The sequence below is a fragment of the Zophobas morio genome, unplaced genomic scaffold (genome assembly GCF_036711695.1).
Source record: "Zophobas morio isolate AGI-343-1 ecotype UQ-CSIRO unplaced genomic scaffold, CSIRO_AGI_Zmor_V1 ptg000011l, whole genome shotgun sequence".
NCBI lineage: Eukaryota > Metazoa > Arthropoda > Insecta > Coleoptera > Tenebrionidae > Zophobas > Zophobas morio.
In genome coordinates this window covers 12,455,904-12,473,419 of record NW_026972116.1, presented here as the reverse complement: position 1 = coordinate 12,473,419, position 17,516 = coordinate 12,455,904, and the positions used below count along the sequence as shown (strand labels likewise).

Genomic DNA, 17,516 nt, shown 5'->3' with positions numbered 1-17,516 from the left:
ATTGCTAATAGTTCATTTTCGGCAGTTAAACTAATTCATACCGCGAACTGGCGGGGGGTTAAAGTAATTCTTCCCTTAGGCGGTTATTATCGTTATTATTATCGTTATCATGATCACATCACTGGGGCATGTCCTCACCACGTTAAAGTTTGATTACATCATCGAGGCTTGTCCTCGCAACGCGAAAGATTGATTACATCATCGATACTTGTCCTCACAACGCTACAGATTGATTATTACTTCATCGAGGCATATCCTCGCAACGCTAGAGATTGATAACATCAACGAGGCTTATTCCTCGCAACACTAAACAATACATCATCGAGGTATTCCCCCGCAACGATAAAAAAAATTACATCACCGAGACGGTTTTTCCTCGTAACGATGATCGGATATTTTTATGTCTGCTTATTATGTGTTTTGTTGGAGTAACCAGTTCGCGGTATTCTAAACTCTCAAAGTAAATTGCTTTTTTTTGAAGTAACCACTTAGATCATGACATAATTTAACCTAATGTAAACTCTTTGTTTGAATTGTTGATAAAGTGTGTTAACTTTGCAAATTGTCACCTCATAAAATTTTTCTTTATCTCACAATTTTAGCTTCAGTAATTTTCTTTGTTGTATAATTTTAATTGAACGTAAATTTCCGTGCTTTGCAGTTTTAACCTCACATAATAATTTCTATTGGCACAAGTTTATTTCACACCAAATCTTTTGTTTTTCATAGATCTTTACTAGTTTTGTTTTGTAAAGACTTTGTTGATAAACGTTTTTATCATATAAATTATTTGATGTTCAATTTTAATCTCACATAAGATTTATTTGTTGGTCAAAATTCCACAAGACTGTATGGCGAATTTAAATGGTATTTATTGCTCTTTGAAACTTTAGCACTTGTTCAGTTGTTGTTAATATCAGAGTTATAAAGAATTGAACACATGAGATCTTATCGCGTCGCCTGCACAAAGGGTACAGGTTTGGATAGATTCAGGGGCGGTTGCGATGTTGTGGTCCTCTCGACTTAGCCCAATAGTCGAGACCTAACTGCGGATCTGCGATTGTAATGGCCTAGTTTCGGACGGCATGTTCGTCCTAGAGATGTGTAATGTGTTGTACGAGTAGGCTTGCCATAGATAGAATCACCGTGGTGGGGGGAGAACAGCCTCGACCGGTAGCCCCAAACTCCGCTTATGCTAGAACGCCCCAGGGGTACTTTTGCTGTGCTCCTGTTAACTGCCGTAATCTTAACATTTGACGCCACACGCCCGTAATAACTGGTGTATTTGCATCTAGTTATTTTAATTCAGATTTTGCTTTGTTTTTATTAAATTTGTGATATTCAAATATTTGCATTGATTCCAAACAGCGTTTGTTTGTTTTTCATATGTCTATGTTTGTCAATTCGCAAGTGTCTTTTCTGTCATATTTTTAAGGTGTTTCATTTGAAATGTATTATATCGTGAATACGGGTTTTTGGGGCTGAGGAATGAATACTCGCAGCTTATTTCCTCCTGGGAGGGGTGCCATTTGAGTCCCTCCTAAAAATTTTGTTCTATTATTTCTTGCGCTCTCGAATCACACGCAGTGTATGCTCACTTGTATGAAAGAACATCTTCCCGCCATTTAAAAGAAAAAAAAAAAAAAACACACACACACACCCAACGTAGGTTCCCATTTGTTAGACGTTCACAACCAAGGCCAAATTTTGAATTTTTGAAATTTTCGCAGGCCTTTCAAACTTTTTTAAGGTCAGTTTAAAGGCGGGAAGTTTGGGTTATCACAATTTCTTCAAAACACAAACATAAATATGTACCTATTTTTATAAAATCAACGTAGACTAAATAAATAAGATTAATAAAATAAGTAAATAACAAAACTGTATATGAATTTAATTTAAACTTAAGTAGGGAGATCATAATATACTGAAAAAAGATATTCTTTTATTTAACTACAATGACTGTCAGTGCCTCATTCACAAATTTTGCAACGTGTTTCATTTTCAGGACTTTCATCTTTTTTAGACTTGCAATATTTTGCTTCAATTTTCTTCATTCAGGATATTAATTAGTCATTTACGTTGTGATCCCAGTATTTCTGTAGCCATTAAAAGAACTTATTCATGGAACATTTTGTCCACTTCATTATCTTCTTTTTAAAATTCGCTATAACTTCTTCATTATTGTCATTTTCGATTTGTTATTGTTATAGTTATGGATGCTTTATCCCATCGACTGTACGTCAGTAGATTCTAGTCTTTTTCAATTTTTATTTCTTGCGTCTATTTATCTAGTACGGTTTACTACGGGCCCACTTTTTCGTTTCAAAATCGAGAAATCGCCAAAAATACAGTTGTTATGGCCACACAAAATAAATATTCAAATAAATAAAAAATATTTCTGCAGACAGAATAAATTTTTTTGCAAGTATTTACTAAAACGATGGAGAAAACACCCGAAGAAAAGCCGCAGAAAGCTTCAAAAAAACCTGGCGCCAGAGATAAAGATGATGAAGCCTACGAAGCACAACCCAAGAAAGGTAGGATGAAAAATAATTGAAAAAATCGGAAGAGGTAATTAATTTTGTAGTACGTTGGTTAACCCGAGCCATGGCAGAAGATTTCACCAGAAACGATGTATTGCTAACCACCTTCCGAGAAGCTATTATTTACATTGTGTTTATAATTGCAGTCACAATTTGTAAAAAATCGAACATTTTTGTGTAGTTACTAAAAAAACTTTGTGGTAGGTACCATAGGACGGCGCTCCGCGTCAATGTTCTATATCACGCAAGCCCTAAAGGGTCAATTTCTGGACAAGGAATTTCAAACCGCCAACGACGTTGGCATCAATTTTTATGACATTAGATCAGCGACAGATTTTTGGCATGTAAGTAAATACCTCCAGGAAACCAATAACTACTTTTTGGTAGTATGCAGAGTCTTTAATGTTGGATAGCTTCTACTGGGAGCACTACTACAATCGGTACGATCCAGTTGCACCAGCTCCCGAAGACGATAAAAAAATCTTATTCGAAAACAAACTGTTGGGGGTTCCGAGGATCAGACAAGTAAGTGGGAAACTTTTGTTCCAAAGTATTCAACACACAGTTCAGGTGAAAGTCAAAAACGATTCCTGCATAGTGCACGAATATTTCAGAAGACTCTTCTTGACTTGCTATGATCTGTACAGAGAGGCCGACGAAGATCAAGAAACGTTTGGGCCTGGCGAAGGAACCGCGTATTGACAGAATGACTAATGACTAAATAACCATACAAGAAATGATACATTTCAGGTGGGTTTACAGTACGGACGCCGAAACAGAAAGCATTCCTTATCCGGGGAAAATTTCAACCTACGAAGGTGGCGGTTTTTACCAAGATCTCACCACCACTAGAAACGCAAGTTCTATATTGATAGCGGAGTTGAAGGAGGAATTGTGGATAACAAGGGGCACCAGGGCTGTATTCGTCGACTTTTCCATTTATAATGCAAATTTAAATCTCTTCTGCATTTGCAAGTACGACTAGTGCTACAGAATTTTATTAAGTTGATTCTTTTTATTGGTGAATAATGCAACTTCCATTACAGATTAGTTATGGAGTTTCCGCCCACCGGAGGGATAATCCCATCGCACTCATTCCAGGCAGTTCACCTACTGCGATATACTAACTACTGGGACTACGTGACGTTTGCTTTTGAAGTCACAGTATACCTCATTGCTAGTTACTTTTTGATGGAGGAAATCCGAGAGATCATGTATTTCAAACTTCGATACTTCTTACAGTTCTGGACATACATAGATGTTACTATTATTTTTGTAAGCATGGTGACGTGTCGGCGTAAATATTTCAAGTTTTTAATTTCAGATGGCATCGGCTAATTTTATAACTTCTCTCATAATTTTTCCGAATGTTGATTCCACCATTAAAAAAATTCGAGACAATCCTGAAAAATACGGCAACTTGGAATACCTTGCAGATAAAAAAATTCTCTATAACAATTTTGCTGCTTCCTTATTGTTTTTCTCCTACATTAAATTGTTCAAATACTTGAATTTTAATAAGACGATGGGGCAACTTAATAATACCCTGAAAAGAGTACGAGTATTTTGATGCTTTCAAGCCAAATAATTTTTTCAATTTTCAGTGTGCCCTCGATATCCTTGGATTCTCTATCATGTTCTTTATCATCTTCTTCGCCTTCGCCGAGTTAGGATACCTCTTGTTTGGCAGTCAAGTGGAAGATTTTAGCAGTTTTGGAGTGGCAATGTTTACGCTTCTGCGTACAATTTTGGGTGACTTCGATTACCAAGCCATAGAACAAGCCAACAGGGTTTTGGCACCCATTTACTTCCTTTCATACATATTCTTCGTCTTCTTTGTCCTACTGGTACAAAAATTAACATAAAGGCGCAATTACATTGTTCGTTTTTGGCGGACCATCCAAGACACAGTCAATCTTGGAGATCCCTCCTACGCTAGTTAAATTTTCGTGATTAATGGGCTACATGACGACGCGATCTTTGAGACATGACTTTCTAGATGGACCATCAATAACGCACAATGTAACACGTACCTTGTTTACTAAAATTTGTGTAGAACATGTTTTTGGCCATCATTAACGACACCTACGCTGACGTGAAAACCGAAATCGCTATAGCACCAGACGAAATGCAGATGACTGAGTTTCTGAAGAAAGGATTTTACAAAATGTTGCAAAAGTGTGGTTGTAATATCAAGTACTTTGAACAAGAGAAGGCTGAATTTAATGCCACGATTCAGCAAATTCGTGACGCTCTTAAAAAGTGAGTGGATTTTACATTTGTGGATACTAGAATCTTTTTTGTAGATGCGGCTTTAGCGACCTCGAAATAGAGATGTTTTTTGCGAGGTACAATATAGATCCTTTGGCTGAAGTAGGAGAGTATGATGTTAAGAAAATCATGAAGGAACTGGAGGGACAATCAATGGGTACTTTTGTACTAGTACTAGAACTAGATTTTAACAAAAATGTTTGCAGCAAACGAACGAATGGATGAAGACGCCACTCTTGTGCACGTCAGCGACTTCATAACGTAATTAATTTGACACCTTGTAACAAAAAATTATGTTATTTTTTTAGGCAACAAGAGAGACTTGATCAGATTGAAAAGACCATTCAGCAACTTGCCACAAAAGTAGATAACTTACTTAAAAAGTTGGAAGCTCTGGACAACGTCAGAAAAGCTAAGGCCTCTCAGGGATAATTTTAGATTTATTGACTTATAATGTTTATTATGAATAAAAATGCGTTAATTTTCTATGGTTTATATTAATATAAACAGAAATTATTTACAATACTTTGTAACTATATGCAGATTCGTAAAACGAATAAATCAGTCAAATAATACACTAACAAAGAATAAAAAAGTCTTCACTTTACAAATCTGCTTACATAAATGGTATATTCATTAATAGCTCTTATTATAGTTCTATGAATGACCATTTACATATTTATTGTTGAATTAGCTACGCTTGTGAATGAGCACTCTAATATATCACAAATTATGTGGCTTTTAGACTGTTAATATCATAGTTAGTAGACAGTCTTTATACTTCAACAGTAATAACAACACTGATAAATGATCGTTGTGTTACAATATTTTAATGATACTTTGAAACGTGGAAAAATATTCTCCACTAATATTACCACACAAATTAAAAAATAAATATGTGAATCCAATTTATAAAATACTGTAGATGACTTTAATCCCTAAAATAAATAAACAATTTTAATAAATACGTAAAAACTTTGTAAAAAATGGAAACGTCAGTGGAGATTTTAGAAGGTACCTAGCGAATTGTTTACCTCATAATACACAGTAAGGAACTTAAATTATGTATAAATTGCCACTTTTCCTATCATTCTGTATATACCTATCACAGTCCTACACAGCAATATAACAGAAAAAATAAAATAAAAAAAACTAATAAAAATTAAAATTATTTAAATAGCTTATAGTATACTTTACAAGAAATATTTTAAAATACTAAAATATCATGCACGATAATAAAAGCATACAGCCATACCGTCAGCCATACTGATGTTAATGGGACTGACAAGCAGGTCGGTAATATCTAAGTGCATACTTTGAATGTATACGTAAAAGTAGAAATACACAAAATAAGTTCAGTTATGTAAATAAATGCCACAATAATGTAAAAACAAGCCCCAGTTTTCAAGTAATACAAATTTGTGAAATCAAATTTACCCTTGAATTGAGTACTTGACAAAAGACTATGGAATGCTAAAACCTATACCAAAGAACAAAATACTAAAGTGACCTGTTATTATAAATTCATATATTCATTATAACGCGTAAAAATGGTAATCCGTGAACAATAAATTTCTGAAAGCGCAATTAACAGCAAAAAACTGTTTATCAGTAATTATAACACTGACGATGTTGACTTAATGTACTGGTTCCACTAGTTTTAATTACTACCTGCAAGTTCGCTATAATGGCTGTTTGCACAACTATGTAACATAAATCAATAGTTTGGAGTTATTTTGTTCTTAAGTATACACACATACACACGAAAAATTATTTCTGATCAGAGATGTCTGACAGTTGCTTTTCTAACGAATCGCACTCTGCCAAATCCTCTCCGTTTTGTTGATACAAACTGGAAGTAATATTAGAATCAATACTATCATAAAATTCACTTTGTGTGCTGCCCACATTCCATAAAAACGTGTTAGCGGTTTGAAAACGGTGACTACTGGAAGTTTCTATGGTGGTCGGTTGTACAGATCTGTCCAACGAATCTGGATAAGGAGAACCAGAGTCGGTGTTATATGAAGAGAGAGTCCATGGATATTGAGATTTTTCTTTTGCTGAGTTTAAACTTATCTGAAAGTATAAAGTCTCCACGTGACTACATCTGGAGATGCTGATTAATGGTTAGGGAAAATGAATATCATATCTTTTTTACATAGCTTTTCGTTTCCAGTTATTAGTACGCAGGGTAACAAGCCAGTACGACGAACGCCATTTCGATGCAGTATTTGCCTATCTATAATAATGTTGAACTGAATTGATTTGTAAAAAAATAAAAGTCAACTTGTGTTATTTTGGTTTGTAAATAAGCAACATAATACTAAATGTTCTAATAAACGAAAATTTCTGCCAATGTTTGCTTTAGTAATTCACAGATTTATAAAATTATAGAGCTACTTATGAACTGGGTGGATGTAAGTCACCAAAACGGAAAAAGAAATTAACAATTTCATATTTCTCACAGATTTTTTTTATCTATTTCAGTGTGCATGAATGATTTTTTTATGCTCAGTAACTGTTTAAAATATATGTAACAGTAAAAATGTTATCAGTGGCTATATCCCAAGGATACAGATAATTATTACGAAATAATTATATCAGTTCCTAGTACTAAAAAAAAGTACTCGAAAAGGTTATAAATATTTAATAACAATGTCCGAGGGATATTTGCTTAGAATTGTTTTTCTAATTGAAATTAAATTGTCGTCACACAAAATTTTTAATAAGATGTGAAATAAAAGTTTACAATTTAGGAGAATGTAGGGTCTGTACGTTTTATTAAAAGCATAAACACTTCTACAACATAGGGCGTCAAGTTTTATTATTTGGTGCTCAAGAGGATTATAAAATACTGTTTTTAATTTGAACATGCTTGTCACTTGACGGACTTAAGTCGGCTTAACTAACTCTGTTGCACCCGTTAAGTATTTTTACGGTCATGAAAAAGTTGTTAATGTAAGTAGTGCGTAAAATCAAGCTTAAAGTTTAGGGACGTTGTCTAGGCAACGAGACGACGTCGAGTTCCCCAAGATGTCCGAGAACCTGTAACTTTGTTTGCGCACGTGTTGTATTCAATATATTTTTTGTTGATCGTAAAATACTGTGGAGATTGGCGTTTGTTTTGTAAAGAAAATTGAGCACATCCAAATATGGCTATTATGAGAGTTAAGTTTCAGAGATTGTATTAGAAAAAACGACATTATTGCGTGAAAAATTGTTTATTCAAGTTTTCGCGAATGGGAGAGAACAAAGTTTGCTCGAAAACAGAAGATTTGATTATTGTTTGTTTCATATTTAATATAACAGCTCGATTACTTTGGTCCTATGTTTTGGTAGTGGAGTCAACTTTAAACGTAAAAAGAAATTGTCTCTCCAAATAAAGATTGCTATTTATGAGGTATTTTTGTTATCGGAACTAAAGGGTAGATAACCAATTTTTCCCCTTTTTGTTTTTGTCTTGATTTTGGCATTGGCGGTCTAAAAAAACACACTAAAGACTCCGGTAAAGTCTTCAATGTGACGTTGCGAAATACCAACAATAATTATATAGGAAGTTAACTATTTTTGGAGATAATTTTATACCGAAGATACACACCTTTAAGTCCAATCGATTCTCTCTGTTTCGTAAGACCAGGGGTGTGCTCGATACCCTGTGAGAAGAATTAACACTTTCGGTTCGAAGTTGGAAAATCCTCAAAACTACACAGGACATTGTTTTTAGTGAAGCTCAATCATTTTGTTGGTTGGCGGACAGCGTTCTTCTAGTGTAGCAAAAGGACGTCTTAAAGATTGTATAGAAGAATATATCAAAATTGGCAAATGATAATAATTTCCGTTACAGTTTTTTATATAAAAAAAGTATTTTACTATAATGTGAATGTTTTTCACAACCTACGATAATTATAGATATTTAAAAAATTATTTTATTGCAAGTACTTAGTAAAACTGCCAGTTACATAACTGGCACAAGGCACCTTAACGATATACCATATAGTTAAATATTTGTTAAGAAATCTTATAATTTCAGGCAACCCAACGAAGGTTAAAAATATGAGATTGTTAATTCCTTTCGACGTTCGTTCAGTGCTTTCCAGTTGTACCCTATATTTACACGCATTAAAAAAAAACAGCAAATTTCCAAAGTACTGTACATTTATGACCAGATGAATTGTAGTACTTTAAAGTTTAGTGGTTAGGTCTGGTCCCTTAGCGGTTAAGAACGACTCTCAAGATTAATTAAGAAGCGCCTACTTAGAACTCATTTTTATTTGATGGGAACTACAGAGGCTAACACTTATGCGAGTACTTACCTATTAAACCACTTCAACTACTAAATAAACCTCAACATTGTTATAAAAAGAATGAAACTGCGTCTAGCCGCTTTCCATGCACCTGTATCAAGGGAATCACCAGAAAGCAACATTTTCTTGAAATAAATTTAGTAGAAAGCTTTACGACCTCTAAATATAGAAATTTATTTCTCTTGTCCGGCGAGTTACTCTGCGTACGTCGTTTCTTCACCTTGTTCGTTCAAAGAAAAAAAAAATGTACAACGGAAAATGAGTATTTTAAATTTAAATAGAACCTTCTCCTCTCAGACCGTATTTCCGATCTCCGTGAGCAAATCTCAAAGCAATTTTCTTACTTTGCTTATTTAAAATCGTAATGAAAGAAACGTGGTGTGAAGATGATAATGAAAATGTCAACAAATGAAAACTGGGTAATTTACCTTCAGCAAGTAAAAGTTACGATCTGTCATGTCAAGTCTACAACTATACGTGAATTCTTGTAAATTAGTCACGGCTGTTAATTGCAAAATTAAACTAAACTGCACACGAAATAACGAGCTCACGTACATGTAGTAAGTTAGTTGGAATTAATCACCAGGAAATATTTACACAGGTTTTGCAAGCCACACACATGCAGGAGATTATTGCTACGTACCTGGAAACATCATATTCACTTAAGATAATTAAATGAAGCTGGACAATACACAAGCGACTTATTAAAAGCATCAGTACCATCAAGTAAATGAAAATTAAAACGAGCTAGATCATCAGCGTGGAAATCTTCTTGTAATTACGTAATGTTGTTAATTACTCGCTGTATGAAACAGCGTTTTACATTATAACGAAGAGGGGGATAATCGAATACTGAAAAATGATTGATGTACTGTTGAAGTCTTCATAAAAAATTAAGTGATTTCTAAAACTAAGTAATGGCGTTAACAGTTTTAGTTTTTTTGTTTTGCAACGACGAAGACAAAATATTGCTGTCGAAAGTACAAACTTATAAATAAGTAGCTAAAAATTTGACGTTTTCAACACCGAAAATTTCATTGTTCTTGTATTTGACGACAGTCTTGGGTTACAGGAGTTTCATGTGAAGTGAGTTTAACACGTGACATCCGCCATCTAATTCGAGACATGGAAATTAAAAAATTGGCGGTTCTTTTAGAATTTGCATGCCTTTTATTTTAAAACAATTGTCTTTGTTGCGGTCTAGACTATCCTGTACGTGAATATAGATAAAAACGGAGACTGAATCGCGGAGAACCCTTAAATTGGAATGTAAAAAATTGCGATTTGTCACTTAAACTTTTTTTTGAAATTTAATTTCTAATCTAAATGCATTACGAATCTCGGGATTATTCGCCTGACAAAATAGTTAATTTGTACACCAAATTAGAAGAAGAAAATATCTCGCGACTGAATTGCATCTCGCTAATTAAGTGTCCTTTAAACATAGCAAATGTCTTTTGCGCGAATTCGTGAATCTTGGATTGGCCATTGGGTGGTGCTGGGATTTTTAGAAATTGAAATATTATGATTGCATTAAAGTTTGAAAATTGATCATTATTTTTTTTTATTTCATTAGGGATATAAATATATAATACATTTTTATTTTGTCTTTTTGAAGTTTGTTCTTAATTTGACCATTTGATTACATAGTTTTAATATGTCATTAAATATTCCCCTTGTAAAACTTCTGGAGTTAAGCATGTAGCAGCGAGTTCTGAAAATATTATATAGTATATTAAGAAAAAAGGCAAAATATAAGCCCCGCCCTATCTCAATTGTGATTATTATTATTTTTTTTAATCATCTAGAACCAAAGGAGCAGAATTTAATTGCAAAATCCTTATGATTTCTATACAAGAAATGTAAGACATGTTTTTCAGTATCGTGTTATTCAAAGAAGACCATGTATATTAAGAAAAAAATAAAGCCAAAGATTAAGCCCCACTTATACTTGCCCTGATCTAAGTAGTAATGAAGTTTTCATTCGTTGGCAGACCTAGGGGCGGAGTCTAATTGCAAAATCCATATTTCCTTACAAAAATTTACCATTTTAAACGTGTTTTAAGTTTTTAAGAATTAAAAAAATCATCACAAATGAAATGGGGTGGTGGGCGGGGTTAATATTTTGGCTCTTTTTCTAATATACGTAGTATTCTTTGAAAAACACGATACTCAAAAACATGTTTTTTGTTTCCTTACGAGAAATAAGTGTTTTACAGTTAAGCTCTTTGGTTCACGGCGAATAAAAAGAAACTCATCACAATTGAGATAGGGCGGATGGGCTTACATTTTGCCTTTTGTTTTAATATGTGCAGATTTGTTTTCACAACATGAAACTTAAAACATGTTTAAAATGGAAATTTTGAAGAAGGAATTATCAATTTTGCAATTAGGCTCCGCCCCATAACCGCAAAATCCATATTTCCTTACAAAAATGTACCATTTTACCCATTTCTTCTTGTGAAAACATGGCTATGCATATTAAGAAAAAAAGGCAAAACAAAAGCCCCGCCCACCCACCCTATCTCAATTCTTAAGTAATCGTGTTATACAAAGAAAACCAAAAGAGAAGCCCCACCCATCCGTCTCGATCTCAATCGTGATGAATTTTTCATTCGTTGCTAAACCGAGGGGCGAAGCGTAATTACAAAATCCATATTTCCCTATACAGCGTGTTATTGAAAGGTACGTACAAAATAAAATCGGCAATTGGTCTCGAAGTATGAGTGCTAAAATTAAAAAAAAAGTTCAGGTAAAAGTGTTCTCCTTTTAGAGACAAAAATTATTAAAATTTATGTCCAAATTCGTTGTACGCCTCTGATAAAAAGGTCACCTTTCGTTTCTATAGAAACAAAAGGGTCTCTTATTTTTTTATTATTGTTACAGTTGCTAGGATTTACTAAAAAAAATTAATTTTACCTATTTATCCTTCAGTAGCGTCTAAAAAGCTTGGATAGGGGTTAATTTGCCCCTTATATTTTTGATAACACAAAATAGGTTTTTCAGGTTTCTTCAGACTTCGCGAAGAACTGTCAATTTTGTTGTACGTACCTTTCAATAACACTCTTTATAAATTTACTATTTTAAATATGCTGTAAATTTCTTGTTGTGAAAAGATGACTACACATATTAAGAAAAAAAGGCAAAATGTAAGGCTCGCCCACCTGCCCTATCTCAATTATTGTGATGATTCTTTTATTCGTCGTGAGCCAAGGGGGCGGAGCTTAATTGCAAAATCCTAATTTCTCATAGGGAAATAAAAACATGTTTTTGAGTATCGTGTTGTTAAAAGAATACTATGCATATTACAAAAAAAACAAGCCAAGAATTAAGCCCCACCCATATCCATCCCAAGCTCAATTGTGATGAATTTTTCATTCGTTGTCAGACCGAGGGGCGGAGCCTAATTGCAAAATCGATACTTTCAACGGATGATATAAACGACGCATATTTTCGCTACGTATTTATCTTACAACGGCGAACAGCAACGCTAGCAACAAGTTTACAAATGGATCTTAAGTCTTCAAAATACATGACGTATGCCTACATAGCATCGGATTTTGAAAATGAGCCATATGAAGTAAATATTCATGCTCTAATTGTTTTAGTTCGGTTGTAAATGGCCAGAACTACTAGTAAAAAAAAATCGATCAGCACTTTGTCTAATTTTTAATGACTAACCTGGCAAACTAGTGAAGCAAATTATAGATAGCGGAAAAGCATCTACACTGTTAAAAACTACTGATCATGATAAGCTACCGGTTATTAACAAAAATTAGTTCAAGCAAAAACAGAGAAATTAAAATTTATGAAGTTGCTACTGCCCGAGTTAAGAGTTTCTAAATATATTTGGAAAATTTTGTCAAGTAACAAATATTAAAAAACAATTTAATTAAAAAAGTTTCGAGGAAGATGTAAAAATGTGATTTTAAGATTATTTGAGAGTCCACATTGTCTTTTTTGTATATTTAGATTATAAAAATGCACGAATTTAGAATTTTAGCAAATATGTATTTTATTTATTCTAAACTTGAAGATTTTTACTTGGTTAAAAGAACACATATTTTAATAGAATCCATCTGGTGAATGGCTACTTTCAAGTAGATCTGATGTATACGTTTGCGTTTTACTATTCACACAAAGATTTCTAAAATATATCCAAAATTTCAGTCCAATAGTTTCGGAAATTACCTGTCAAATAAAATCGCCAACAGACAATAGGCAGGTGGAAACGAAAGAGCTACTTTTTCGCAGTCTAGGAGCCATGAAACATTAGAAAAGACATTAAAGCTTACGTTGGGAAATTAAAAAATGGAATAACAAATAAATTATTTAATGTTTAAATTTGACAATAACCTACAGTCTGTGGAATGAGGTATCCATATTTCTGAAGACAATTTACAATCTTTCCAAAACATATTTTTCGTGCTTTTTTTGGTTTAATTTTGGTTTTCTATTCTTTTAAAATGAGAAATGATAAAATCAGAAATGTAGGGTATTTTATAGCTGTGCCTAAATGTGTTCGAGTATTTAAGGTCGACAAAGTTTTTTTTTTATTTGGGTGTTAACTTCAATGACAGTACTTACAACAACGATAAGGAAGTAACTACAAAAATTCTATTTTCAAGTTTTAAAAAACACTGGCTTTACAGCCAGTTTAACTGTTTACACAATTTTGTGTTTTGCACAAAACAATGCTTCCGGTTAGAGTTCAATATGGAGTTAATATCAACAAAACATAATAGCGTAATAAATAAATTTGCGTTTACCTAAAGGTATTTTGTGTTCGCGCTAATTTGTAAAAAACACATCCAAAACCTTATTTTATTTTATTTTTTTTAACAAAAACGCATGTTGGATTTATTATTCTCGGTAACTAAAATACATTCTACATTAATATGCCCTGCAATGGTTTATTGATCCAAACAAAATCGGTGTTACAGATAAAATTTTATCTATTTATACTGTTTAATTATTATTATTACAACGACACTATAATATATACATCTTTTCGCAAATGATTCATCAACTTTTTTGTAGAATTGCATTTTGACAGTACAATAACGCAGTAAAATTGATTTATACTGATTAACCTTCTATGGAATTTTGAAATGTGTATTATCATTTTTTAATAAAACACTAATTATTTTCCAACAAATTACTTAATTTTGCATTTGTTGAGTTAAAACAAAAGGCATGGGAAAACAGTGCGTTAATTTATATTTACATAGAAGTTACAATAAATACTTAGCTATATAAATTGTAATTTTCGTGTAAATATGAATTAAGTAGTCATTAGAGAGACTTTTCTGGAGGCCGTACATAGAAATACATTGTTAATGATATAACGGGCACAATTAAAAAAAAAAAAGGTTTTTTGAATTTGAAATAAAATTTGACATTAAAATTTTTACAAAAGTAAAATTTTATATAGCAAAACAGTGTTATGTAAACAGTTTTATTAAAGTTAGTTACTTAATTGCAGAAATTAAACTCAACAAAGCTCTAACGTTTAGTTACATTTTCGTTATAAATGATTTGATTCTTAAATTTGCAAAAACATTACATAAATTCGGACTGACTACGTGCTGCTGCTTGACACATGCTTAAAAAAAAGTAAAAAATAAATTATCGATTAGACTTTCACATAAACGGGATTTCTACAGAGTACTAAGCTTTAGTTTGGTATGAGTCATGGAATAAATGGTTTACACGAAAAAATCTGTATGTGAATATACACATTGTACAAAATAATAAATTAATTCACAAATAAAAAGCCGCAAAATAGAATTTATGTGTTTATAAACTTCAGTGTTGACGCATTAATTTATATGGAAACGATCACGTCAACGTATTTTCCAAAATCATTTCAGTGGTTTTGTGGGAATACAGTATTCGTTCAAAATGTCCATCTATTCAACATTTTTCAGGGCAAATGTCTCTTTAATCAGAGACCTAACTCACTTTTAAATCTTAAATTTTGTCCACTTATGACCTTATTTTAATAATCATGATACGCACAAATTATAAAAAAGTGTCAATTCAAATTAATTTTGGTTGCTGATTTTAGTTATTCATATTTTTCAAATATAGAAATTTATCGTATCAGTCACCATTGAATACATAAAACATGCGATATCCAACTTTGTACAATGATAAAGCTACCTTACTCAAATATTACAACTTGATTTTTGGAAAAAATCTTACACCAACATTTTTCATTCAGACTGACAAATAATAATTTTCACTGTAGAAGCTTACTTGCCTCTCCACAAACATAAATCACGAGTATTAAGTATTACAGTAGAACTTTAGTAGTGTGAACACTGTTCAACAAAGAGGTTTAATTTTCCTTGTTTTAATTAGCGCAAACGTCTCGTTTCTGCTTTGTTCTCGATGTCAAACAAAAATCTTTCTTAACGTGTAAAATGCGATCCCATTATGGATGTAACTTGCGGCGATTTCTAAATATAATTTCACTCTGTGTTCGAGGGTCACGTAATGCAGAGGCAACAGCGGACTGTTTTGTAAATAACTAGAAAATTAGAAACACACTGTAACCAGACCGCGACACTGACGCAACGGTAAGAAAATAATTTTATTTTCGAACAGTAACGCAAAAACTCATCGTTTTGCCTTGATTATTCGTAGGAAAGTTGGAATTTTGGTGAAATACGCGACTAGAAAAATATCAATTTAGTAGATGAGTGGAGGTGTTGCGTATTGGAAAAATTAAACGGTTATATATAGATGGCCCATTATTATTCAGTTCAATGAATTTCTGATTTGCAACACTTTCCGAACAAAGGCGGACCGGTGATACGACAATGGGAATATATTATGTAACATGCAAATTATTTGATTATTTTGTTTTTATACGTGTGTTTCCCCGCCGCAGAAAGCGCTCGTTACTATGGTGATTGCGTGACAAATCTAGAAAATTATTGGTAATGGACAATGGTACTTTGTGTGGACGGATAAGCGGATGTTATCGTGGGACACGTAGTATTATAAGGTCTGTAGCAATAATGGCAACAATGGAAATTGTCCAACCGTAGATCCTATTGGAAATTGCATTAAACGATTAATCACAATGATTTCGAGAAGTGAAAAATGCAGCGTGCGAGGACTAATTCAGAAACGATATATAAACTACTGGGGTATTCTCTGACCACAGCTACTAATTTCTGGCAACTTTTGAGCACGTATTTTATGGTTGAAATCGTTAAAGTAGTGATTAAATGTCGGGGAACAAAACGAGTGGCAATGAAACAGCCAAATTAAATTCTTAATCAGGCATAAAATCAGCCATAAACTTGAAAAACGTTTTTTTACTTATCCACCAGTATGGAACACGTCCAGCTAGTTTTACAAAATTTCGTTCAAAAACGCACTACATGTGCTTTGAGTATACTTCCCCTGACATATAATATTTATGTATTTTTACGAGAAATCAAATTCTTCGCGAATTTCCAATTCCTTCACAAAATAAAAAATGTAATAAACAAAACTTTCACTAAAACTAAAAAAAAATCGAGTATCCGGTGTTGCAAACGCAAAATTGTCACCTAAAAAATTATTCATGTCCCACAAAATGTGTTTGCTTTGAACCACATAACTTAAGAAAGTGTGTTAAGTAATCCTAAATGTGATTACTTGAGAGGCGTGGTGTAGATGTCAAAAAAATACATATCGTTGCAGATTTCCTTTTTCGGTTGCTGAACAACATGTAGTATGAGAAATATACCGGTTTTTGCGTACGTCCAAGAACTCTCAGCAGGAGGCCACTACCGAAACCTTATTACCTATTGATACTTGATACAGTTTTAACTTTCATTTACATGAGGTCGCTTGCACTTTGCAATTCATTATTAAAATGGGTTGAGGAATTAGTTCAGTTCGCCAGGAACACAAATGGTCTACAGGGAAAATCGTCGGACGTGATTCAAATAAAACGTGCTTATTTAATAGATCGGCAGTTTTTTTTTTAAATAAAGCTCGCAACATTGTTGCCATGCAAATCGATGAAAAATTATATCTGTGAAAAAAAAACTGTTGATTATTATTTAACGGCTTGCAGCTTGTTTCACTTTTAATCCACTCTTGTTTATGTTTCAACGCCGCTATTACTGAGTACAAGAAACAAGAAATAAATAATGACACAATCCCTGCTGTTGTCAACAATGTGGTTATTGTTTGTTTCTAAAGTTACGCGAAGTAAGTGGTTTACAAATATTCTTCCTACCATTAAGTGCATTAAAAAAAATGAAACAGACATTTGCTCTTTATTTTTTAAATATGCAAGGCAGTTGAAAGTGTTAAGATGTCTAGCACTCATGTGTTGTGTCCTTGTTAAATCTACACAGTGGTGATAAAGATCTGAAGAAAAAATTTT

General features: G+C 33.0%; 2 protein-coding genes across 6 annotated transcripts in view; one reads left to right on the top strand and one right to left on the bottom strand.

The window, feature by feature from the left end:
* Positions 1–2,220: 2,220 nt before the first annotated feature.
* Positions 2,221–5,300, top strand: LOC135126946 (polycystin-2-like). 2 transcript variants are annotated; one of them, XM_064053193.1, is made up of 13 exons: positions 2,221–2,537; positions 2,588–2,698; positions 2,748–2,887; positions 2,931–3,068; positions 3,114–3,238; positions 3,294–3,518; positions 3,590–3,818; positions 3,868–4,098; positions 4,148–4,390; positions 4,600–4,805; positions 4,850–4,971; positions 5,021–5,075; positions 5,123–5,300. In XM_064053193.1, exons 1-13 carry the CDS (start codon positions 2,441–2,443, stop codon positions 5,244–5,246), a joined length of 2,046 nt encoding a protein of 681 aa, XP_063909263.1. In that variant the 5' UTR covers positions 2,221–2,440; the 3' UTR covers positions 5,247–5,300. The 2 variants fall into 2 exon arrangements, with proteins under 2 accessions (XP_063909263.1, XP_063909262.1); XM_064053192.1 differs by having other exon boundaries at positions 2,931–3,238.
* A 407-nt stretch (positions 5,301–5,707) lies between these two features.
* Jvl (javelin-like) overlaps positions 5,708–17,516 on the bottom strand; it is a 110,735-nt gene continuing 98,926 nt past the window's right edge. For 3 of the 4 annotated variants that reach the window (XM_064053189.1, XM_064053188.1, XM_064053190.1), the window contains exon 5: positions 5,708–6,893. In XM_064053189.1, the coding sequence (XP_063909259.1) occupies positions 6,585–6,893 (309 nt within the window). In that variant the 3' untranslated portion in view covers positions 5,708–6,584. The remainder of the gene's footprint in view (positions 6,894–17,516) is intronic. The other variant, XM_064053191.1, reaches the window with a different exon arrangement.